The sequence below is a fragment of the Muscardinus avellanarius genome, assembly GCF_963383645.1.
Source record: "Muscardinus avellanarius genome assembly, chromosome: 7".
Classification (NCBI taxonomy): Eukaryota; Metazoa; Chordata; class Mammalia; order Rodentia; family Gliridae; genus Muscardinus; species Muscardinus avellanarius.
This window is the reverse complement of record NC_137793.1, coordinates 110,407,695-110,434,388: the sequence shown is the minus strand read 5'-3', so window position 1 is coordinate 110,434,388 and position 26,694 is coordinate 110,407,695. Positions and strand designations below refer to the sequence as shown.

At 38.2% G+C, this 26,694-nt stretch overlaps 1 protein-coding gene across 1 annotated transcript in view; it reads right to left on the bottom strand.

Moving 5' to 3' along the window:
* Positions 1 to 26,694, bottom strand: part of COP1 (COP1 E3 ubiquitin ligase) — a gene marked incomplete at both ends in the record, with an annotated part of 138,854 nt that overhangs the window by 104,617 nt on the left and 7,543 nt on the right. The window contains 5 exons of the mRNA XM_080698776.1: positions 1,418 to 1,486; positions 7,419 to 7,538; positions 8,241 to 8,317; positions 13,871 to 13,968; positions 17,277 to 17,336. Coding sequence (XP_080554902.1) covers positions 1,418 to 1,486; positions 7,419 to 7,538; positions 8,241 to 8,317; positions 13,871 to 13,968; positions 17,277 to 17,336 — 424 coding nt within the window. The remainder of the gene's footprint in view (positions 1 to 1,417; positions 1,487 to 7,418; positions 7,539 to 8,240; positions 8,318 to 13,870; positions 13,969 to 17,276; positions 17,337 to 26,694) is intronic.

The following is a 26,694-nucleotide window of genomic DNA, read 5'->3' as shown; positions in this document are numbered from 1 at the left end:
CAACATCATTTGGGGCTTGTTAGAAATGGAGACTGGCAGGCTCCAACCAAGACTCCCTTATCTAGAGCCTACATTTTAACGAGGTTCTCAAGTGATTCTCATACGTACTGTAGTTGAAGAAGTACTACGCTACAAAACGTTTAAGCAAGTAAATGACCGGACACCACCTCTTCTCCCATAAGAAAATAAGAACACAGGAGTCACGGAGTACATCTTAAGCATATAATGAAGACAATGTTTCTGGAAATAGATATATTAAAATCATAAACCTTAACTCAAAATCAAAAGAAAGATACGAAGCATGAAGTCACGTGAAGAGTCTCTGGCTGTCAACACTAGCATAATCCAGACAAGGTCCAAACAGAAAAACTTCAAATCAGGACACAAGGAATAGCAAAAGAAGGGGAAATGCATTCTGGCAATGCACACTTAAGAGCCTTTCATCACAATAAAAACCTTTCTCATTGTTTTATTTGAAAAGGAAGACAGCTCAAAGCATAACAAATATAGATGGTTATGCTTTTTTGTAAAGAATACAAAGCACCCTAATTAGACAACACTTAAAGTAAAAATATTAGACATTTTATATGGTTAAGAATTTAAAGAAAAAACAGACCAGTTAATTTAATAGCATGCTATCTGGAGCAAATTTTTAGTTTGATTTTCCCCTATTTTATACATGTGTGAAATAACTGAGGAATTTTACAAATGTTAAATTAGAACATTCTGGTTATAAAACAGCTAATACAAAACTTTTTTAAAAACTACTCTGCATGACTTTGAATTTCCAAATTCTAAATAGATAGCTATGCTTTAGCTGACTTTCCCCACATGCATTCTTCTGTAAGGAAATCTATAACCGTTTAGGCTTTATTTAAATTTTCCTGTTTGCTTTTTCATGAGGAAGGGCATGAAGGTTAGGTTGTCGTTGGATAATTTTATGTTCTGTCCTACATTGCCTTAAGGTTTTTCAGTACTGTATATCTTTCTGAAAACTTTTCAGCATACCTCCAAAAGAGGATTATAAAAATATTGAGATGTAAATTTTAAAATAAAAAAATGAGTGGAGGAAGACTGAGGTTCATTAACAGAAACACTGCCATAGACTGTGTGTATATATGTGAATGAATACATACCAGAGTCAATCTGGGTACTCTGTACTGGGAGAGAGGGAAATGGGGGAGTGTACCAAGAGTGTGTGTGCATGTATGTCATCGTCAACATGATTTACATTATGTGAGACTATAATGCACCAATAAAAGCACACATACACACAAAACAAAGCTTAAAATAACCTCCAAAAAAGTCAAATGTTTTTTAAACACTTAAATTATTATTTAGCTTGAAATGCTTTTACTAAGTAGTAGTAGTCACCAAGAATAAAGGAAGCATAATGTAAAACATATGCACAATATACCTCTCTCTTGTTTCTTCTTGCAACCTTGAGGAATTCCATAAGGATCTGTAATTGGGCTGCATGGGATTCCTACAAGAGAAAATTATAATTGTTCTTTTAAAAAAATATAACCTTGAATTCAAATTTTTCATGACTACAGCATAACTAGCATGAAGGAACTTTACACATTTATTTAATCTAGTTTACTACTTCTACTAAACCAAGTTTTCCTACTTTCTAGCTGGCATTTCAAAAAGTAATTTTCCATGAAAGTAACTGAGACACATTTAAAAAAATAGATGTTCTACAAAAATTGATTTATGGGAAATATCTTCTCTTCTCCAACCAAACTTAAACCATCAAGACAGAAATCATACTGGAACTAACAGTTCCTTGACATGAAAATTGCTTTACCCATGAGAACTTCATTTTGCAGGAGTAAACATGATAAAGAGAAAGGAAGTCATACCTTTCACAAGCCAAATTTACTATTTCTCATTATTATATAGATATGAGTTAGTGTATTTCCACAGGAGATTTCAGCCAAAATCAAACAATTTTAAGGAAATTTTAAATGGGTGGGGGTAAATACCTGAAATTGGTAACTAAAAGAAAAACGAAATTGACAAATGATAATTATGAGCTTGACATTTACTGGGTACTGAAACATAAAATAAGCATTTATTTTTTACCATTAATACTCACAAAAAGAACCAAAGAATTCTAGGTGAGTCTGATAAATGTCAAAAACTAAAAATAACTATATAGTTTATAAACAAATATAATTTTAATATGTTCTAAAGAATAAAAAAGTCTAGTGAAATATAAACAAATATAATTCTCATTTTTTCTTTTATGTTTAAGGAAGAATTAAAAAGTCTAATGAATTCTTAAACATGCATAAACACACACACACACACACACACACACACACACCCACCCCAGATCAATAAAACTAATTTACCTGACTGTGGAATAGAATTATCAGGGGCATTTGTTAAAATAGATACTGAGTCAGATTTTAAAAATTCTTATTCTCTTGTTCTAGAAAAGATCCCAGGAATCTGTTTATAAGAGTCCAGACGATAAAAATAAACCCACCAAAATTTTAAGAATCACTAAGACCTAATAATGTATATGCTACAGTAAACCATCGGCATTCCATACCCATTCCCAAAGGTTGTCTATCCCACTGGGGAGAAAAAGGATCTGTGCACTGACAAAGCTAAGAGACAAAAAGATCAATGAAGAGTGTAGGTCAAGGCAGACAGGAGATATGAAGACTAAACCAGGATTGAGCTCATGTTTCACAATTAAATACATTTGCAAAACAGGATACAGACTGAATTCTTTTCTTGCATAACAAAACTGGCTTCAACTGGACCTTACACCCGTTTCTGAGAAGTGAGTTAAACTGTCACACAGAACAAACCCACAAGGGCTCCGTGTCCCAACACTGAGACACAGCATCCCAGAGTCTCCATATCGTTCTCTCCAATAGATTATTTGACTAAAGAACAAAGGATATATCTTTATACAAAAGAGAACATATAGTGCCAAGAGTACTAATAAGAGAGCTCATCTGCAAAGGAAGTGTACATGCTACCTTCAAATTTATTAATAAGCTTTAATACTTCATTTCAACTAAAACACTGAAACAGGACAAGAATGCAACTGACTTGTAGAAAGGGAGGAAGCCCTTCAAAACCTCAAGGTCAAAGAGAAAATGAGATCAACCAACCACGTATATCAGGTACATGGCACCTTTCTCTTGTTTAAAGACTAATATTGATTGTGCTCAGGATCATTCAACTTGACAACAGAACAAAAGGAATACATGTTCAGTAAAGAGTACTTCACACTCTTTGATCTAATCTCTGGGTAGCCATCTGCAGTGTGACCGAGAGATGCTGGGCAACGGCAGTAAGCCAGGCTGCCAGGCAGCCATCTGTGCAGCAGGGCAAAGGACCAGTACCACACAGTGTACAGTGTTGCTAAGCTCTGACGTTTGGAGCATTAGGGGGATGAAATGCATTTTCAGCTTGCTATCTCTTCACAAACAAGAGTCATTTTGTCATATTTATATAAGACTACAAATATGTAGGTTAAAATTTTTCTCTATGTCAGCACATTATTTTCTTTAAACCTAATGTTAAAAGAAAATTCCTAAGGAGTAGTCACTTCTGGTTATATTACTGACAATAGCCTTCAAGCTGGGGTAGGGATCCACTTGAAAATACACAGAGATCTTTCAAAGTATGTGGACACAGAGTTTTAGAGAATTAATTTCCAAATGCTCTGCCTTCTATGTTTCTCTCCCAAAACGGATGTGCTTATCAGGCACCATTTCTGTTTTCTTCTTTCAAATTCTCTCATTTACTCAACAAGGGCAAGAGAAATAGGCTTATCTTTTACTTAGAGCTTACTTTGATGCATGAACTTGGGATATAAAAGCCTCTAGTGTAACAAAGGAAGGTAATATAAAATACTTCTGTTTAGAAAAGTGAGCAGCTCTAAATAAGGAACAGATAATAATCTTTTCACAAGTATAGTTCCCAATTCTCTGAACTGAATACAATGGAGGAAATGACACTAAACAATGACAGTATAGAAGGAAAAACAAAAAACACACAAACACACTAGTAAGTTAGTATTCTCTCTGCACTAGATAGGTTTTAAGTAGAAAGAAGATATGTCACCCAATTAAAACATAAAGAAGCTCTAGAAATAATATCAAAATATATATGCTTCAAAGCATAAGAAGAATATTTGTATAAAGTGACAAAATAAAGATCACAGGAGGAAAAACTTAAACTTGGAAGAACTGGTTTCACAAACAACACTTCCACAATATAAAACTCTTGTTAAAAAACAGTAGATAAATCTTCAAAATAGAAAGTAAAAAGGCTGCTCCCACAGTAACAAAAAAGAGGTAAACTAAAAAGATACATTATTTTTGGAAACCAAGTGAAAACTCAAGACTGTGCTTTAACTCAGCTAAATTCCAGGTTTAGACCAAAGAGATCTGTCTCTCAAATCTTCCCTTGGACACAGAAAACAGACAGACTGGTTCAGGGGGAAAAAACAAAATACCTTAATTATGTTAAGTTGCATGCCACTCTTGAATACAGAATATGTAGGAAAGAATTTTAAGAAAAATGACAAGAAATAGAAGAAAAAAAAACAAGGGAAAAAAACAGAACAAAATGAAATTCACAGATGATTCAGATGCTGAAATAAGAAAAAAAACAACTTGAAATTCATGGGGTATGAAACATAATAGCAAATGACTGGAAATCTAAAGAAAAAGAGAATGTAGTACTAAACAATATGGCACATGTTAAAAAAAATAGTAATTCCTAGTCCATGTTACCAGAGCAGGATAAATATAAATCTTAAAAACAGCTAGAGAGGAAAAAAATATGTCTAAAATAATTGCTGATTTCATCAAAAAAGGAAGCAAAGAGAATAAAAGTATAAAGTGTTAAGAAAAAAAAAAGACCTATATACAGCAAAACAATCAACCTTATAACAAATAGTAAACAAAATTATATACAAAAAAGACCTATATACAGCAAAACAATCAACTTTATAACAAATAGTAAACAAAATTATATAGATAAAAGGACATCTAGGCAGACAGAAGCACAGACCCAAAAGAAAAAAACGAGCCTGGTGTGGTGGTGCAGATCTGTAATCGTGGTACTTGGGAGGCTGAGACAGGAAGATTACAGGTTCACAGCCAACCTTGGCAACATAGCAAGGCCCTCTGCAATTTAGTGAGGCACAGTTTCAAAAATGAAAAATAAAATAGGGCTGGGGGTATAGTTCAGAGGTAGAATGGCCCTGGGGTCAATCTTCAGTACTAGATAATAAGTAAAAAATGGCAAATACTGGAGTAAATAAAAGGTTTTGCATTACATATTCAAAATACTATTCATTATTTAAAGCAAAAAGACAAGTATCACCAGAAAAAATGCAAAGCAGAACACAATGAAGTTACATCATTAAAAGTCTACCTAGAATGTAAACTCAAGTGAAAGAGACTTTCAAACAGGAAGGTGAACTACTTTGTCAGACAAACAGAAGTAATTTACTATCGGCAGAAATGGTATGATCAGTGATAAAGATGTCTTTCAGGCAGAAGAAAAAAAATAACTGATGGAAATGTACCCCACGCAGAAGAATGATGCGAGCCAGAAACTGTAAAAAGTGGGTAAATGTGAAACTTAAAGACAACAATGTACTGTGGATTTTACAACATATTAGAAGTAAAATATATGCGAAAAATAGTGCAGTGACACAAGAAATAGAAATATACTGTTAGAAGGTTCTTGTCATAACATACAGATTATAAAATTACTTGAAAATTGAATGTAGTAATAATTACATTTAGAACCAAAAAGCAACTTAAAACAAAAAGAGCTGATAAAGCCAACAAAGTAGATAAAATGAAATTATCTAAAATCATGTCTATTATGTTCTCCAATCACAGTTCACTTCAACTAGAATTCATTTACCAAACTATATATTTGGCAAAGTAGCAATATCTGAAATATGCACATGTCTTATAAAATCATTAAGAAAAAACCTATTAGGAAAACAGACATAAAATATGATGAAGTAACCGATCAAACAGGAAATCAAGATGACCAAGCAGATGAAGAAATTCTGCTCTCAACATTATCAGGGCGACTTCTCAGATTCCCCCCGCTGGCGTAGGACAGCTCCCACGGACCCACGGATCATTTACTTGCATTCATCTGCTGTGCACTTAAGAAGTATTCCTGCCATGGTCTCTTTCCCCACTTCCTTTGGATTTATATTCCTATACTGCCATTTTCATAGTTTCAAAAGAAGCAAAGGAAGTGCCTATGTTCAGCCTATCTCAAAAGTCTCTTTATCATTTGTCACTATAAAAATATTTACTTAATTTGATTTTTCTACACACACACACACACACACACACACACACACACACACACTTGCTCACAGCCCTAACACACCATCTCACACAATATATGCTAAAACAATAATTAAAACCCGAGGAAGGAAACAGATATGTTTGTATAAGAATATATCCCTACCAATCACACTAGCACATACAAGCAGAAAGGCAAGAGGGTGGGGAGGGAAGCTGTCAAGAGATGCTGTCCATGTATGTGAATGCATCACTATAATGCACCAATGAAATTTAAAAATTAAAAAAGGAAGAAATCCCTTCTAAATCCATTCCACTAAAAGACGCCCATTCTGACAGGCTCAACTTCACACACTCCTTTCTTCTATTCACTGGGCTCCAGGTCTAAGCTAAGCTACCAGCAAGATTTTAAAATGAGAATGGTCTCAGCACAGCAAGCACAAGGAGCACAAGCACATCCAAGCCTCTGAGCTCCTCCGCACGCAGGCCGCAGCCAGGGCCGGTTCTCGCTGCTCATCACCTTGTCTCTGTGTGGCAACTGAAGCCAGTCACTCTTCAGGCTTAAGCTAGGTAGGGTGCAAATATTTGCTTATGCTAATGTGTTTTGCATATATACATTAGATTCAATCACTAATACATCCAACTTCACACTTTACATTTATTTACATGAAGTGAATTTGATTTTATATTTATTTTCACTTAATTGCACAAAATAGGATATATTTAGATCCACATATCTCCACAAATAACCTTAGTTAAGCTACAGACTACTGCTATCAACAGATACCTGCTGAAAGGATGTGATATAGAAAGTCTTCTTATTTTTTGCTTTAGATCTCAAGTGTAAAAGAGAAATGACAGGGAAGACAGCCATTAAGAGAAAATAATATAACTATTTCCTATTAAAATTAAACTGTACTTTCTCATGGTCGTTAACATTCAGCTTTTGTTGACTCAATCAGGAATGACTTTGCAGATGCTGCCAGCCAAATAAAAACAGATAATTATTAACTATTAACTGTAAACACTTCTACCTTCTCTATTGAATTAAAGAACATCATTTAAAACAAAAAAATACTGTTAAGTTCAGTTATTACTTACTGCTTCCAGTTGTTTCTTCTTCTGCACTAATAATTCCAACATGAGGTTGACATTGGCCAAATCAAGGTTATCTTGGTCAGTTCCTAACAAATCTTGAAATATTTGCCACCTATGGCCATTCTAAAAATAAAAACAGTAACTTTTTAGCAAGAATATTTTAGAGACTCTAAAACAAATGTTTAACTGCTACTTCCTAATGTTTATATATATCCAAAATACCCTAGAATGTTCCAACCTGCTCAACTAGCAGCTTACCACTGCTTCTCGGTTATAACTTAAACATGATTTCTCCCTTCCACGAGTTTAGATGACAGATAGGAAAGGCACGTTAAAGACAAATGTTAAATCAGACTAGACAGGATGCATTCGGAGCAGTATGCCATGCATGCCAAGGTAAATGTTAAATCAGAATCTCTGAAAGCTCAATTTCTCTTCAAAAATGTCTAGCCATGTTTTCAAACTTTGAATTTGTTAAGGTAGTAATTTAAGCTCACTTGACTCAATAATTTAGGGCTAACCCTTTTGCATTTGGAATCTTTCAACAGGTTTTTGCAAAACATCTTCTAATTTTTGTACTTTACCATATAATCCTCTGAATTCCATATATTAAAAGCTAAGTCTGTCCCAATGTGATTCCAATCATAACTTCCAAAAGATCATTCTAACAAAGTATTACAAATACAGTCAGCAAATTATTAACCTAAATAAAACAATCAATTTCCATTTAAGGAAAATCAATTATATACTAAGTTTTAACATGTGATAAATATTAAATAAAAAAACCAAAATGTATTAAAAGTAGTAATAAGAGTTGAAACATACGGTGCTACTCACTGAGTGGTCCAACTTGAACCTCTTTTCCTCAAATCTTTGCTTCTGTTTGAGAATTAGCTCATTCACTAAAACAGAAAAAAGCCAATATAAACATAATTTCCATTTTTGTTGGATGTACCTTCTGTTTCAGCCCCCAATTAAAAAAGATGTTAAACAGAAGTATTAGCTTTCTGTTTAATTTCAAGAGAATCAATTTTTCTCTACTCAATACTACTTCTATCACCACAGGAAAATTCCTTAGGGCACGACTTTCTCTTTGTTTCTCAATGACAACTCTGTTGGTACTTGGGGAGAGATCATTCTTCACTGTGTGTTATCATGCTCCCCATGGTGACTGGCATTCTACTAGAAGATATAAAAACTCAAGAATTTAAGCCTGGAGTGGTGGCTCAGGCTTGGAATCCCAGCATTCAGGAGGCTGAGACTACGGGATCGCTTTCGCCTCAGCTACTTAGTGAGGCTCTCTGCAACTTAGTAAGACCCTGTTTCAAAATAAAGAATAAAAATAGGGCAGGGGATGTAGCTCAGAGGTTAAATACCCCTGGGTTCCTTCCCCAGACCTACAAAAAAAAATTTTTTTTTGTTTTGTTGTAAATTTTCTATATATACTATAGAAGAAACTCAATCATCCAACCCAAAACGATCTTATCTTTGTTCCCCAATACTGATTGTTCTTTTCTAAATGTCAGACTGGCACCTAATTTCCATAGAGGCAACATCACTCCCAAACTCCATGTTTTGATTTTTGACTAATCTGAGCCAATCTAGTCATTCATGTCCTTGCCAATAATTAATGTAGGGCTAAGTAAGAAACCAGTTTTGTTGTTGTTCTTTGCTGAACTGAGGATAAATCCCAGGAGATTCTACTTCTGAGCTACATCCCCAGCCCTATTTTTTACTCCTTATTTTGAAACAAAATCTCACAAAGTTGCAGAAGGCCTCATTAAGTACCTGAGGCTGGCTGCAAACCTGCAATCCTCCTGTCTCAGCTTGCCTAGTACTGGGGTTACAAGAGTGTGTACCATGCCCGGCTGTGACTCAAGAGGATGCCATCTTTCAGAAAGAAGATCGAAGAAAAATTATTTCCCCTGTCTTTATAATAAGATGGTATCTAGAATAAATTATTTCCCTGTTTTTATAATGGGGTGACACCTAAAATAAATCATTTCCCTGTCTTTATAATAGGATGGTATCTAGATTTACTTAAGAGTCATTTTGCAATATTGAGGGTGGCTAACCAAAGGCTCAAGGCATTTGCGGGGGATGGAAGAACAGAAAGATGGAAAGAACAGTATTACTCAAAAATTCACTAGCTCTGTAAATTCTTTTCCAATGAATCAATAAATTTCCCACATTGTTTAAGTCACTTTCAATTGTATTTTCTAGGTATTTGTTTGAAGAAAAAACAAACTGATAAAAGGAAACAAATAGTAGACTAACATGCACTTTATAAACATATCACAAGTTCTTGAGGAATTAGGACAGAGACAACAGAGAACTTACTTATGGTACACAGAACCAGAAAGTTGGAATCCAAGTCCAACCATCTAATATTTTCCACTATACTACAATGAAATTATACATAGCCTTAAAAGATAAAAAACAAAAACAAAAACAAAAACTACAAGCCCATACTACAGACCCAAGCTTGAAAAATGATTAAGACAAACCCAAACTGCAAACAGTTCAAAGTAGCGAGTCAGATGCATGTGACGCAGTAGTTGTGCAATAATGGACACCAATATTTAAGTCGGTTTCTGAAGTGCACAGTCTGGAGGTCAGTCATCAGAATGTTCACAAGTAGGCTTCATACAGGGATGACAAAAGAATTGGCCAAATAAGCACAGAGACCAACAAGTGAGGAGGAGGGATGGAAAAGAATCACGTAAGGCAAAGGAAGAGGGAGAGAAGTGAAGCTATAAAACAGCTGGAGAGAAGATAACTTAGGACCAGAGTAATTTTGTGAATAATGAGTAGAAGGCTAAGAAGTAAGACTAGAAATGTAAGCAGACCGGAATCTAATTCTAACAAGCCTTTAATATATAGTTCATAAATATTGCAATCCAGAGAAGGTAAAAAGAAATTAAAATAAGGTACTGAGCATAAATAGAAAAAAGTACAGTTTAATGTCTTAACTACAGAAATAACCAGTTTTAAAAAAAAAACTGTGTCAGTTAAATAATTTTAACATTTCCAATGTTACTGCACTTCACAAAGAAATTTCACACATCATTGAAATTGATTCTTGCCAGCAATGCCTTAAAAATAATCAAGTGTTTATCTTTCTTTTTTTTTTGAAGATTTAAAGAAGTTTATTATAAAGATAGAAATACAGAAAATAGTTACAGCCCCATGCCAGAATGGCATGGGGGGAGGGTGGTCCAAGCCGATTCACCACCCCCCTCCAGTGTTTATCTTTCAATGGGGTGTAGCTTAGAAACAGAATGACCCTGGGTTCATTCCCCAATATAAAAACAAAGAAACTATAACCTTCAATGAAAAGGAGCTATCCCTAGGAATAAAATAAATGCACCACTTTTTTTTTTAGTAACTTTAAATTTTTTCATCAAGAAACATTTATTTTTATATTTTAAGAAATTTCACAAAAATTCCATTGGAATGCAAGACATACACAATGGATTCAACATTCAAATGTCAATATATCAAACTCACACATTTCAAAGGAAATTCCTTTTAAAACTATGCCTGAACTCACAAACACCACTAATATAATGGTCAATTCCCTTCTGTAACTTTGAAAATTTATATTAAAAGCAATGTTTTGCTACTGGCAAAATATTCCAGCCAGCTTCCTCTTTACACTACAAATTGAAACATTTAATGGCTTAGTCTCAGTTTGATTTGTTAATGTAGGCACCCACTGCTTATTGAATGAATGTACTGAACCTTAATGGCAGGACCTTGGATTTCAAACTGGACATGCTACTTTCAGTTAATGTTTTTATATTTCTAATTAATATAAACATTTACACAAAACCATATGCAGTTCTCAGAATTGAGATAAAAACCTGGAGAATGGTTTATATGTTTGTTAATTCTAACTGTATGCAACCTTAGATTAGAAAAAAATCATAGCTTCTTAAATCAGACTATTTAAAGCCAAATTTCCATTCTACCACCACCTACCAACTATATAAGGTTACTCTGTTATTAACCGGTCTGAGCCTCAGCCTTCTCACCTGATGAATAAGGATGTAACAGCAATATATATCTCATAGAACTGAATGAGGAAAAAATAAATTCTTTTCTACATGGCACGTAAGAGTGCCTGGCAGTATTAAAGACTACACAGGTTTTGCCTAATTTTTTCTAAATACTAATTTAAAAGTTTCATTCAAGATGTTCTCTACATTAATGAGTACTAGGGCCATTTATTAGAAAGAAATTTAGGTATGTTCTATAAAAATGGAGAAAGCTAGAGAAAGAGTAAGAGAGAAAGACAGAAAGACAGACTGACACATGGCACATGGGTCGGGAAGAGGAGCTACAGAATTAGCCTTTGCAGGAATACAGATGAACAGTGTACATATGGGGCCTGGGAAGGAGAGCGTGCGTTGAAAGTGTCCTAGCACGTGCCAGGATCGCCTTCCTTTAAAGCTGTATACCGCTCCACTGTGGGTGCAGCACATTCCGCTCATCCATCCGTCCCTCTGTGGACAGCACAGTCGCTAGCACTTGGCTCTCAGGACTGTGCTGCTAGGAGCGTGGATATACAAATACCTCTCCAGACACCGCGTTCAGTTCTGTAGGGTTTCCGCTGTGCAGTGGAATCGCTGGGTCAGAGGGACATTTAGTTTCCAGTGTTCTGAGGAGCCACTGCGCAGCTTTCCTCCGCACTGGCCATGCCATTTCTTGTTCTCACCAGCACACAGAGTTCTAACCTCCACACCTTTGCCAACCCTTGCTTTTGCTTTCTCTTTTCCTTGACAGATGTCATCCCAGTGAGTGTGTGATCTGCATTTTAGTTGTTTTCTTTGTGCTTTGTTTACTTTTGCTGGTTTATTATTTTAGAGGGTACAAATGAAGAGCCAAGTGCAGACATGCGTAGGGCAGGGCGGGGGGGGGGGTTTCATATTCCCTCCAGCACACTCCCCCCAGGGCCTCCATGTCTTCAGCCACCTGTAGCTCATGGCCCTTTCCTTCTGGGAAAGGTTACCGTGCCTCCTCTCAACTCACTGGCCGCTGGCGGTCAGCTCAGCCTCCAGCCCCTGTCCCCTCACTGGGATGGAGCTGGGCTGAAAGTCCAACGACATGGCTGGTTCCCCTACAGCCACTCATCTGGAGGCTGTCCAGGAGCCCCGGGCATCAGCCGCCTCATTTCACTTGTTTACTCTTTGGCTGAAGGTGGCCCATCCAGCGTGTGCTGCTCATCTCCAATTACTACCTATTCTCCTGCCATACTAGTTAATAATTAATAATCCTTATATCCTATTTCATACTGATCTTGGACCTATAGTTTTATGTTGAAGTTGGGTATTATATGTGACATATGATATCCTTTAATCATGGAGGGGGTTTAACACCCTGATCCTTAACACCACTTAGAAGAAAAGAGAAATCGAAAAACCAAAGGAGACAGACCTCAGAATGTGGGTGCACTGGAGAGAAGGAGAAGCTGACAGGAGGGAGATGTGTAGGCTGAGCCCCTTCTGGCAGGTTAGAATCCAATCGCCAAGTAGACACTACACCCTAACAGAGCTGATAAACTCTAGAAGGAAGAGTTTAGCCTTTGATATACCCATCAATAGCACCCTACTTCAACCTACCCATATGTGACAATTCCTCTGGCTTTTTTATTCAATCTAAAACACCGAGATACTCACACAGTATCTTAGGCTATTCAACATGTAGCTTTAAGCAGTTGCGGTTTACATTTGGTGTGTTCATGTGTCTCCTCTCTAGCTCTTACCATTTCTATGTATTAAAAACATCTGTATCAGGTCTTCCTTCCCCAGCTCTGACTTCTCAACTGCCTCCCAGTTCACAGACTCTCTCCCCTGAGAATTCTCACGCACAACTCCTTCTCTCCCTTCCCCTCAGTTGTCTCCACACATGGTCCCCTCCTGGTGAGGCAGTTCCACCTCGGATTCGCACTTCTGTGCCCGCAGAGCAAGCAGAGGAATGCAGAACGTCAAAAGAGAAGCGCAAAGGTGCTTGGGAACTCTGGCTCTCCTTGAGTCTCTGCTCCTGTCCAGCCAGCTAGATAAGGTTCTTCTTCCCCCCATGCTGGGGATTGAGACCAGGGGCATTCTACCTCCAGGCTACACCCCTAGCCCAATTTTATTTTTTTTACCTGAAACAGGGTCTAAGTTGCTGAGGCTGCCTTTGAATCTCTTCCAAGTGCTGAGATTACAGGCACGTGTCACCACACCCAACTTTAGGTAATACAATATGGTACTAAGAACATATGTGATCTGTACTGTATCCCATCCTGGAGAAGGTTACCAGAATGGTATCAGGAGGGTTTTAAGATAGAGAGGAAACCATCCTAGTGGGTACTAGAGAACAACTTGCTTACCTCTGAGCTAGGTTATTTGAATAAATTACTGCTAGCACATACTTTTGAGGAAATAATATTTAAAAAAATAAAGACTCACCCAAGAAATTAGGATAGAGATGGTCAATATTGTCCACAACATAGTTACACTTGGGACATCTATTATTGTCCTCCAAACTCTGATGAATACACTTGTAGCTATCAGCAGGGAAAAAATAAGACAAGCTTAATTAAATTTATTTCATCTTATATTTTTATCATAAACAAGATACACAGGACACTTACTGGATGAACAGTATATAAGTTATTTAAAAAAAATCAAATAACAAGTCTAACAATCTTAAAAGTACTGTTTTGACTTTAAGCAATTTAAATAGTATACAATAATATTAGAAAAGCAAAGCTTATGGTGTTAAACAAACAAACCAAACACTAACAGTTCATTCCAACAAAAATAAGTAGAAAACCCAACTATAAATATTAGTATATTGTATATGGAAAAAATCATTGCCTTCATTAGTTAAAAAGAAAAATGATTTAATCCATACACCAGTTTTTACTAATGAGAACTGAAAAACTGCTTGTAGGAATTTATTCTAAAGAGATGCATAAGTAGAAAAGTGTTCAATACAGGGTTATCGGTAAGTAGCCAACTAATACAGAAGCAATCGAAACACAGGAATTGGCTAAGTAAATTTATAAACACCAATTACAGGCGATATAGTATTGCCAATAAGAATTATGCTGCAACATATCAGAGGTTAAAAAAATGATCGTTATCACTGGAGAAAGAGCACAGGGAAATTTCCTTATCTCATATTTCTGTAACGTTGGAACTTTTGCAGTTGTATATTATAATTTAAAAAGATCTTTAAATATTGTTCAACCAAATCGCAGAAAAATATCAAACCATCAGGAGAAAATATCACATTATCACTATATTGCTGAACAAAAAATAATCTACAACACAGTGGATACCATATAATTTGACATCTATTAAAGAAAACTGTACATGTGTACATTTTAACTGAACTGAAGACACTGACCACACATGAAAAGTATTTGTAAGTCACAAATTACGAGAAATGATTTTTTGTAGATGTATTTAAGTTTCTATACTAAATATGCACTGCTTCTAACAATCAGAGAAAATGATTTCTAAGAAATTAAAAAGCTGACTTATAAAGATCATTCTCAATAAGAAAACACACCTTTTATTTTATATCCAAATTATTACAAATTTACCTCAGCAAAACTGAAGCCTATTTGCTCTACTCTCATCCTCCTCTAGCTCATCAACAAAGTCACCCTATATATCTATCAGGTTTCACTGCTCATCAACCACTGCTCATTTCACATTTACTAGGGTCAAGGCTAAGTAAAGAGGAGAGAGATTCAAGAATCAGGTTAATGCTTGTCTTTGGCTAACTAGCTGGCACATAAGCTCAAATACCTATTACACTAGTGCCTTGCAGTGCTTCAGAAACAATACCAAATTCAACTTCCAAATAACACTATAGGCCTAACTTTAACATGAAATAGGATATAAGGATTATTAATTAGACTAGGCCTCAACTAGTATGGCAGGAGAATAGGTAGTAATTGGAGATGAGCAGCACACGCTGGATGGGCCACCTTCAGCCAAAGAGTAAACAAGTGAAATGAGGCAGCTGATGCCCGGGGCTCCTGGACAGCCTCCAGATGAGTGGCTGTAGGGGAACCAGCCATGTCGTTGGACTTTCAGCCCAGCTCCATCCCAGTGAGGGGACAGGGGCTGGAGGCTGAGCTGACCGCCAGCGGCCAGTGAGTTGAGAGGAGGCACGGTAACCTTTCCCAGAAGGAAAGGGCCATGAGCTACAGGTGGCTGAAGACATGGAGGCCCTGGGGGGAGTGTGCTGGAGGGAATATGAAACCCCCCCTCCCCGCCCTGCCCTACGCATGTCTGCACTTGGCTCTTCATTTGTACCCTCTAAAATAATAAACCAGCAAAAGTAAACAAAGCACAAAGAAAACAACTAAAATGCAGATCACACACTCACTGGGATGACATCTGTCAAGGAAAAGAGAAAGCAAAAGCAAGGGTTGGCAAAGGTGTGGAGGTTAGAACTCTGTGTGCTGGTGAGAACAAGAAATGGCATGGCCAGTGCGGAGGAAAGCTGCGCAGTGGCTCCTCAGAACACTGGAAACTAAATGTCCCTCTGACCCAGCGATTCCACTGCACAGCGGAAACCCTACAGAACTGAACGCGGTGTCTGGAGAGGTATTTGTATATCCACGCTCCTAGCAGCACAGTCCTGAGAGCCAAGTGCTAGCGACTGTGCTGTCCACAGAGGGACGGATGGATGAGCAGAATGTGCTGCACCCACAGTGGAGCGGTATACAGCTTTAAAGGAAGGCGATCCTGGCACGTGCTACAACACAGAAGACTTTATGCTAAGTGAAATAAATCACAAAAAGGTAAATAATGTATAATTCTACTCATATGCAGTGTCTAGAGTTGTCAAACTCATTCAAGCTAGAAAGATGGCTACCTGGGGATGTAGTGAAGGGAAAATGAGGAGGTAAGTTATGTGTATTTTATCACAATTAAAACTTTTAAAACATATACATCAAAAGGCGTGAAGCACATGCTTGTAATCCCAGTACTTGGGAGGCTGAGACAAGATAATCGCAGGTTCACAGCCAGCCTTAGCAACTTAGAGAGCACCTCCACAACTTAGGGAGACCCTGTTTCAAGCTAAAAAACAAGATAGAACTGAGTGTAGCTCAGAGGTAGAATGTCCTTGGGTTCAATCCTCAGAATCACAACAACAACAAAAAAAAAATACACACATACTCACACGATACACATACTCACACAACATGCAACATGCTATACTCTAAATGTAACACTGAACAAAATGTTAAACAAGAGAACACAGAGCTTTTTAATCTTGCATATGCTTTTCCATGTCCTTCCCAGCCTACATTAACCAGGCCTCCCATCTGACTTCCTAAGTAACTTGTATTCATGTTGGTTCTGATTACTCAGCAACTCTGACTTTCTAAAATAGTAAAGTTCTTATTAATAATTAATAAACTTGAAAATTTTTAAATCCACCTTTCAGGCTCATGGTAAATCTAAGTATTTCATAAAAATGACATAGTAATCATATATTAATGTGTGAGTGGAGGCTACTGGGGTTGAACAATGGGTAGTTCTACCTCCAAGCTATACCCCCAGCCCTATTTTATGTTTTATTTTGAAATAGGGCCTCGCCAAGTTGAAGCCCTTGCTGTATTGCTGAGGCTGGTCCTGAACCTGTGATCCTCCTGTCTCAGCCTCCCAAGTAACTGGGATTATAAGTATGGGATCTATATGTTACTATTTTTAACTATCAAATCTGTAGAGACATTATCAGTCAAGGAAACATAAAATCAACATACAAAGCAGTATTTCCGGTGGTTAGATATACATATAAGTAAAAAAATGTCTAAAGATTATTTCACTGAATAAAATATCTTACCAAAAGCTGTGGCCACATTTTGTCATGTATGCTTCCTCAATCATATCAAAGCAGATCGGGCTAAAAAGGAAAAGAGAAAAGTAATACAAAATTTTTTAATGTAGAGTGATTAAAAACTACAAGGCTAGCAGTAATATCAATGAAATAAAATTCAGCAAATAGTTAAGAACTGTCTTTAAACCTCCTAACAATGAGATGAAATTTCTATTGAGCTGAACTTCAAGGGATTATTGATAACATGACAATCTGTTCATGACGACCTGAAGATCCATGGGACTCCAAAATGAATTTGGTGAATATATTTAATTGACTCAAATATTTTAAGTCAGCCCATAGTTTTGTAGTACAGTGCAGTCGCCAGACTCCTTATAAAAGTTGCACCATCTCCTTCCACCACTCCTGTATTCAAAAGCACCCAGCCAGATTTGCTAAGTCACATGCTGTTTTGCTTTCCTATTCCCCCATACTAATTCCTTTTTTAATAATTTTTGTGGCACCAGGGTTTGAACTCAGGGGCATTCCACCTCTGAGTTATACCCTCAGCCTTATTTTATTTATTATTTGCAACTGGGTCTTACTAAGTTGTGGAGGTCCTCCCTAAGTAATCGAGGCTAGCCACTAACCTGAGATCCTCCTGTCTCAGCCTCCCATGTACTGGGATTGCAAGCATGTGCCACCGTGCCCAGCTCCGAAATACTAATTCTGAGTGATAAAATTACAATTCATTTTTATAATGCATCTAGGTAATGATGATACTAATGGAAGCAAATATTTAAAATAAAATTATACTCATTAAATCAATGACATACATTAATTTCATTCTTTCTACTACATAATTATGTAGGCACCTATTACAGAACCCATTTTATAGATGAGGAAATTTAGGCCATGTAGCTATAAAAGTCATATAGCCAGAAAGTAGTAACAGGGCAAAAAAATTCAAAATCAGGTCCTCTCTGCTCTTAACTACAACCCTATGCTGTTTTCTGATACTTTTGAGTTATATTCCAGTTGTAATCTTCCTTTTTCTTGTTTTCCCTGAAAGGATCAAAAGCAAAATATTCAAAATCCCAGCCTTCTTTGCAGCTAGTGTTGACCATATATCATAGTTCTAGTCAATTAAATATAGGCTTCGGGTATAGTCTCCTAGAAGAAAAATGCAAAGCCTTGTTGGGTGCAGTGGTGCATGCCCAAACCCCAGTTGTGATACTGAGGCAGGAGGATCCCAAATTCAAGGCCAGTCTCGGCAACTGAGTGCAACTCCATCTCAAAATTAAAAAGTAAATAAAAAGGAGAAAGGATGTAACTCAGTTGTAGACTGCCCCTGGGTACTGAGTTCAACCCACAGTACTGCAAAAAGGGAAAAAGGAAAATGGAAAGCTTAACAGAAGAGATTCTGTCCTTGATTCTTGTCTTCCCCTCAGACTCTAATGAAATGTCTAGAGACACAAGAGCCACTCTGTGCCTGTGAAGGCAAAACCGTAAGCTAGAAAGACGGGTTCCGTGGTGACATCCCTGAACATGTATTAGTCCTGGACTGCTCACTTATTTAAACTAGTGTGGGCCAAATGTTCTGATTATGGCCCACAAATCCCACCCTAACTGATGGGGTCTTAGCAGTACAACTCAAAACTATAAATGAAAATGCACTCATTCAAGAAAAACTTCCTGAGTACAAACAGTATCCTAGGATGTGGGTACGTCTAACTGTGTTAGAGATGATTACAACACAGTGAATAAGTATATAATATATGAGGGTAGGAGAGCTGCCAGGAGAGCACAGGAGAGCGGTTGAGACCCGGGGGCCACGAGCAGGGAGAAGAGGCCAACTCATTCACGGTGTGTGCCATGAGTTACCGGACAGAACCTAATACATCTACTGGAATTTGGAGAAAAGGATATATTTGATGTTCGTTATGTATGTGACTAATAAGATAACTAGCACCTCTATGCACATAAAAATGACACTAAGTTAGATGTGGCATCACTATCACATAGTTTGGTGCTTTTGTGGAGTTAGAAACAGGTACTCTTGCCAGGTGTGGTGGCGCATGCTTGCAATCCTAGTACTTGTGAGGCTGATACAGGAGGATCACAGGCTCGTGGCCAGCCTCAGCTACCTAGTGAGGCCCTCCACATCTTATTGAGACCTGTTTCAAAATAAAGAATTAAAAAAAAAAAAAAGGGCTGGGGATGTAGCTCAGAAGTAGAATGACACTAGGTTCAATTCCCATTACTCCCCCCCCCCCCAACACACACACACAAAAGAAAATTAAATAGGTGCTCTTCCTTACAGACCAATGAGAGCACAAGCCTTAGTGGGTAAAATGAAAACTGACTTTCGACACCCCCCCCCTTTACCATACAGGACTTGTTCAATGTACATCTTGCACAAGAGTACATCAGTCTTAAATGCTGTCTCCAAAATACCTGCTCAGAATTTAAAAGGGGGAAGCAAAAAAGAAAATCAACCTCTGACCGACTTCCAAGTCATAAAAGCAATGAACTTACCCAAAACACCCTCTACTGTCCCCCATAAACCTATTAAAATCATAACAAAAGGAGTAAAAAAAGATTCAAAGCCACAATAATAAAAGAGATAGAACAGTTATTATGATAAAGGCACTTGAACAACTCCCACAAGAGAGAAATCAGATACAAAAGTAAATGGTAAATCAAGGTAGACAAAGCCATGAATCAGAGCAGATACTAAAAGTAGGCCATCGAGCCTGCATCCCAAAGAGGCTGCACAAAAGGAGATGGTAAGAATGAACTCAGCAGGTTGACTAAAACAGGAGGGATTCACTGGAAGCCTGAATATGAACAGAGAGACTGAACGGCACTGACACAGGAGTCTTTATGAATATTATATAGTAAGATTATGACTATAATAAATGATAAAAAAAAAATTTAACCAGGCAAGGGGGACAGGAAGGGTGGGTTGGGAAACAATTTGCAGTTCTGTTCAGAATAGTCAGGGAAGCTCAAGGAGGAGGGACATTTGAGTAAATATGTTAAAGTAGTGGGGAAATTATCACCATGGAAGTCTAGGAGAACAAACGAGCAGAGAGAAGAGCAAGTGCAAAAGCCCCGGGTAGGAAATATGCCAGACATGCCCAAATACTACAAGACCAGAGAATAAGCAAATGGGAAAACAGAGACGATGAGGCTAGGGAGATGACGGAGTCACCTCAAAGAATGCAAAGTAACGTGGTAGGACTCTGGCTTTCATGGTGTGACAGGGATTCGCTGGAGCACTGGAGAACAGAGGGTGACAGGACTTGACACAGTGTTGAACCAGATCACTCTACCTGACACGCTGAAGAGACTAAAAGAAGCCAAAGGAGAAAGAGTGATACAGCGATTACAATACAGGTGAGAAACAGTGCTGGGCTGGGCCGGGCCAGGGCAGTAGCAGTGAGAAGTTAGCAGATTCCAGATATATTTTGAAGGTAGTTATGGTTTGCTGATGGATTAGGTATGTGTAAGACAAACTAATTATGGTTTCTGACCTGAAAACTGAAGAATTGGCAGCAGGTTCATTTCACATGAAGCTCTATTACCTGCCAGTTTATCTTTTTAAAGAGACAGGAGAACTGCAGTATGTGCCATGTCACATAATACAGTCCACTAATGCTAAAAGTTGTAATATCTAAAATTTACACATCATTATATACCAACAGCTTTAAGGATTGTCTTCTGAGTAACATGTGCACAAATAAAGAAAATCTCCATTCTTTTTACCCAAAGCTAACTTTATCAACTAAAACTAATCTTAGTATGCCACCTATAGCTATGCCTTTGAGCAAGTAGTTTCATTTCTATAATCTTGTTCTTTCACTTGTATAATTAGGATATTTATAATAGAATTATTGTACTCATTTAATAAGACAGCTACAAAGTGCTCAGTACAATTCCTAATTACAATATCTGATTAATGGCAGAATATACCAAAAAGAGATAATATGGAAAATATGTACCAGTGACAGAACTGGTTCAGTGGTTTGTGTTCTGCATTTGGTTCCCCCAAATTCATGTTGAAATCCTAACCTCTGAGGTGATGGTCCTGGGCAGCTGGGCTGTGGGAGGCAATCAGGTAAAAGGGCATAGCCATGAATGGGCTCAGTGCCCTCACAAAAGGGGCCCGAAGAGCACGATCACCCTTCCCTCATGTGAGGCCGGGCATGCATCTCCATGGGGCAGAAATCTGGTCTCCACCACACACCAGATCTACCTTACACTTTTCATCTCCCACACGGTGAGGATAGTTTCTGTTGTTTATAAGCTCCCTGGTTTCTGTTACTTCATTTTACCTGTCCAAATGGATCAAAGCATTTTGCAAGGGTGGTGTCCACCTTTGCCAAAAACTTTAAGGAATTCCTACTACAAGTAGAAGATATAATAAAGGAAGATACAATGGGTTGATCAACTACTCCCTTACCTAAGGAAGGGATGACAAATCTCAGGAACTACAGAAATCCAGAGGAAATCCCAAGAAAACACCAGGTTACTTGGATTTTGAAGAGTAAGAACACACTCATAGAAAGCACAGTGAAAAACCTAGCCACTTAGAACCCCAACTCACAGTGGTACTCACAGATGGGCTAGAAGATCCAAGAACAAGTAAAGGTGCAGCGAATACCTGAGCTGGCAGCCAGGCCAAACACAAAGATGCTCGAAACTTCACAAAAACCCCTAAAACTTTATACAGACCCCCCAAACATTTTTCAGCTTCGAAGTCTAATTGACTATGAAATTATTTCTGCAAGTAACAAGTTATGCATCACCTTACAGCGTCACTGTGTGTAGAGTATTTAAGATCTATTATTTTGGTCAATTTCAAGTGTTAGATAGTCAGCCTGCTACACACACATTCTCCAAAGCTTGTTCATCTAGCAAAATTAAACTTAGTCCCTTTGGCCAGTCTCTCCATTCCCCAGCTCTCCTAACCTCTGGACACAACAGTTCTGCTCTCTGCTTCTATGAGCTCAAGAGTAGAAGACCACACACACAGTGTGATCCACACACACAAGAAGTTCACAGACAAGTATTTGTCTTTCTGTGCCTGGTTTACTTCACTTAGCAGACCTCCTCCAGGACATCCATGCTGTGACAAATGGCAGCATTTCCTGCAGGCTCAATGCTATGGTCTGAATGTACCCCCAAATTCATGTTGAAATGTAATGGCCAGCGGGACAGTACGAGGAGATAGGCCTTCAGGGGGTGACAAACCACTGAGCTCGAGGGATGGGCTTGCTCTCTCCTGCCTCTGCGCCATGCGAGGACAGAGCATTCTCTCTCGTCCTCCCACTTTCTGGCATTTAAAGGCCCCACTGAAGGCTCGACCTTGGACGTCAAGACTGGGTCCTCATGAGGTGCTGAACCTGCCTTGTGCTTGGACTTCTGAGTGTCTAGAACTGTGACAAACAAATTTCTATCATTTACAAGTTACCCAGAACCAGGTGTTTTCTTATAGCAGCTCAGACTAAGACACTGAACAATACTCCACTGTGTATCACATACTTCCTCTTCTTTGCTTACCCATCAGTGGCACTGAGGCTGACTTCATGTTAGCTCGTGTGAACAGTTCCGCAATGAACCTGAAAGTGAGAACATGTCTCTAGCATACTAACGCAAATTCCTCGGACACACCGACCTCCTTGGTATCCACAGGGCACTGGTGCCAGCGCCACTCACACACAGAAATCTCAGATCCTCCAATCCCTTTGTAAAATGACAATGTATTTGCATGTTTAAAAAATTATAATCCCTACATTACTTAAAATGCCTTATTGTAAATGCTCTGTAAATAGGTGTTTAGGGACCAATAATAAGAATCAAAACCTATATGTGCTCAGCACCCATGTTTTTTCTGAATATTTTCAATCCGTAGTTGGTTCAGTACATATACACAGACCTCATGGATACAAAAGGCTAACTGTATATCCAGAAGTAGACTCAAAGGACCATATGGTAGTTTATTTTTAATTTTTTGAACAACCTCCACACTGTTTTCCATAAGAGCTGGAACTGGAGGATATTATGTTAAATGAAATAAACCGGGCACAAAAAGACAAATTCCTCATGTTCTCATTTATACATGAAGCTAAAAGGGAGTATCACACATACACAAAAAAATTTATTCAAATTAAAACACAAAGCAAAAATAGAGTACCCAAGGGCCTAGAACATCAGTGGTGTGACCAGCATGTAACTGAAGTGACAGCAGGAGGAGAATGTATCAGAACCAGGTAGAGACAGTAGCTGAAATCTTCAAAAATAACAAAAGACACCAAACCACATCCAGGGCACTCACCTTGAAAATCCCAAACGAGATTTTCCAAAACAAAGGATCTCCTAATACATACATTGCGTCCATTTAAATAAAATAAAAAGAGAAAATCTTGACCATTTGTAAGCCCAGGAAAGAGGCCTCAGAAATAAAACAAAACTGTATACACCTTGACTCTCTACTTTTAGCCTCTGGAACGGTGTGAAAATAAATTTCTACAGTTTTAGTCACCCAGCCTGTAGCTCAGCCTTCTACACACAAGTCGAGGGCGTGGACCGCCATGCCTGGCCTCAGGAGTAAGGTTAACAAGATCTTCTTGTATATTTTGTTGTAAATTTATAATGTTCTTATGACGATGATCCATTTCAGGTTAGTGTGAGAAAGCCTTATTCTACCTCCCATGGATATCTGATTATCATACTTAGGTCCTCTTAATTTCATTAATTTGTAAAACTAAAATAGTTAAAAGTATAAGACAGTGGCTAAGAGAAACTAGTCAAGACTTAACAATTGGGAGAAATATACTATCTTCACAGTTTCAAATGAGTCAATATAGTTAAGATGTTTTCCCAAGTCGAGTCATAGGGAGACTGAAAGCAAACCAAATTAAGATCCTACATCCTTTGTTACAGAAAATGACAAATACAAATTTTGTTTTCCTGTGCTGGGGATCAAACCCAGGGCCTTCTGTATGCTAGGGAGCATGCCGTCACTGAGCTACACTCTCAGCTCCACAAGCTAATTTTAAAATTTAGATGAAAATGGAAAGAACAAAAATAACCAGAACAACTTTAAAATTATGCTATCTGATTTCAAGACCTAACATAATGATGGACTAATCACAGCAGCATGATATTTGTATAGAAATAAACATACCGATCAACAGAACAAATTTCATAAAATTCACTTGGCCATGATTAGTTTTTAAGAAAGGTACCAAGAAGCTTTAATAAACAAAGATGGCCTTCTAAACAAATGGTGCTATGATAATAGCACAATACTAGGTTGGATAAAAGACATGTATTCAGAATATAAAAAGAACACTTACAACTTAAAATGATGAGCAAGCTGGGCAAGGTGGAGAATGCCTGAAATCTCCGTACTTGGGAGGCTGAGACAGAAGGATCACAAGCTTAAGGCCAGTCTTAGCAGTAACTCAGTGAAATCCTGTTTCAAATTAAAGAAAATCATTAAAGGGCAGAGAGTATAGCTCAGCAACAGAGTACCCCTGGCCCAATCCCAGTACTACAAAAAAAAAAAAAAATTAAGTAACAAGCAACTCAGGAGAAAAGTAAGCAAAAAATTATTAGCAGACACTTCACAGAAGATAGGCAACAAAAAGAAGCACTTGAAAACATGCTCAACCATTAGTTATTGAGGTGTTGGAGCCGGGCGTGGTGGCGCACGCTTGTAATCCCCGCGCTTGGGAGACAGAGACAGGAGGATCGCGCAGGTTCGAAGCCAGCCGCACGCGCTGGCTTAGGAGACCCTGTTTCCAAATAAAAATGTAAAAATAGGTCTGGGAGTGTAGCCCGGAGGTAGAAGGGCTTCCAGGAACCCCAGTACCACCAAAAAAATAAAAAGGTGTTGGAAATGAAAACCACTACACATCCACTAGAGTGACTAAAACTTAAAAGACTGAAAATACCAAGTGTTGGCAAGGATGTAAAACAATGACAACTTTTTTATGTTGCTAGTAGAAATGCAAAATAATAGAGCAACTTTAGAAATACTTTTGCCGTTTCTTTTAAAATTAAACATACATTTGCTATAGAATCCACAATCTGCTACTAGACATTTGCTCAAGAGATATGAAGTCACCTCCACAAAAATCCTGGATGTGAATGTTTACAGCAGCTTTCTTCATAATAGCCAAGAGCCAGAAACAAATATCTTGTTTGTTTTTGGGTGGTGGTACTGGGGTTCCTGGAAACCCATCTACCTCCGGGCTACACTCCCAGACACCTATTTTTTATATTTTTATATGGAAACAGGGTCTCTTAAACCAGCGCAGCTGGCTTCAAACCTACATGATCCTCCTGTCTCCGCCTCCCAAGTGCGGGGATTACAAGAATGCACCACCACATCCGGTATGAAACAAGTATCTTTTAACTGGCAAATAGAGATTATGTTGTACACATATACTGGAATAATAAAAAAATAGTCATAAACTCACCATCATCACTGTATCTTAAAAACCTATGGATGAAAGAAGCCAGATACAACAGATATAAACTGAATGACTATATAAACATGAAATAATAGAAGAGGCAAAATACTACCAGCGGAAATCAGACCAAACTTCCAGGTTGCTAGGTAACAGGAGTGAGGGTAAAAGACTGTCAAGTATTGACACAAACTTCCTGGAGTGATAGAAATATGCTGAGCCTTGCCTGGAGTGGTGGCTACACGAATGCACTCATCTGTGAGAACTCATTGAATAACTACATGCACTTAAATTGGTGGCTTTTATTTTGTGAAAATTATATTAATAAAGCTGATTTTAATCAAAATGAGTTTCTAAATAAAAGCAAAGTAATGTAGCTAAGAACTTGAACTCTTCACCAAAATGTCTGAAATAGGACTTCTGGGAAGATGGCAACCAAGAAAAGCGGGGCTTAAGAGCCCCGCTAACAACCAATCTCCATTACCACAAAATCAGAGCCTTTCATAGCCAGAAAACACCATCACCAGAGAAACAAAAAAACCACCAGGCTCCAGAGAGGAAGGGGACTCAGAACAGAGCTCAGAGCCACAGAGGAAATACACCAGCCTCACGCCCGAGGATGCGGCAGCAGCGCCTTACTGCCAGCGGCAGCGGCGAGTTCACCGGACGGCTACAGCGAGCCGAGCTGAGCCCTGCGGAACAGCCGTGCAGGATTTTTTGGGGCAGGGAGCATCTAAAGCTCCCAGTGGCTGAGCTCGGCACATGCTGCAGGGAGCTCAAAACCAGAGAAGAAATATGCCAGCCTCACAGCTGAGGGCGTGGCAGCAGCACCATATTGCCACCGGCGGCAGCAGCAGCAAATTCACTGAGTCCACTACAGCTACATCTGCGTACTCAACAACAGTGAGTCAAATTGCAGGCCCCAGAGGAGAAATCCCAGTACTGCATTCCCAGGGACT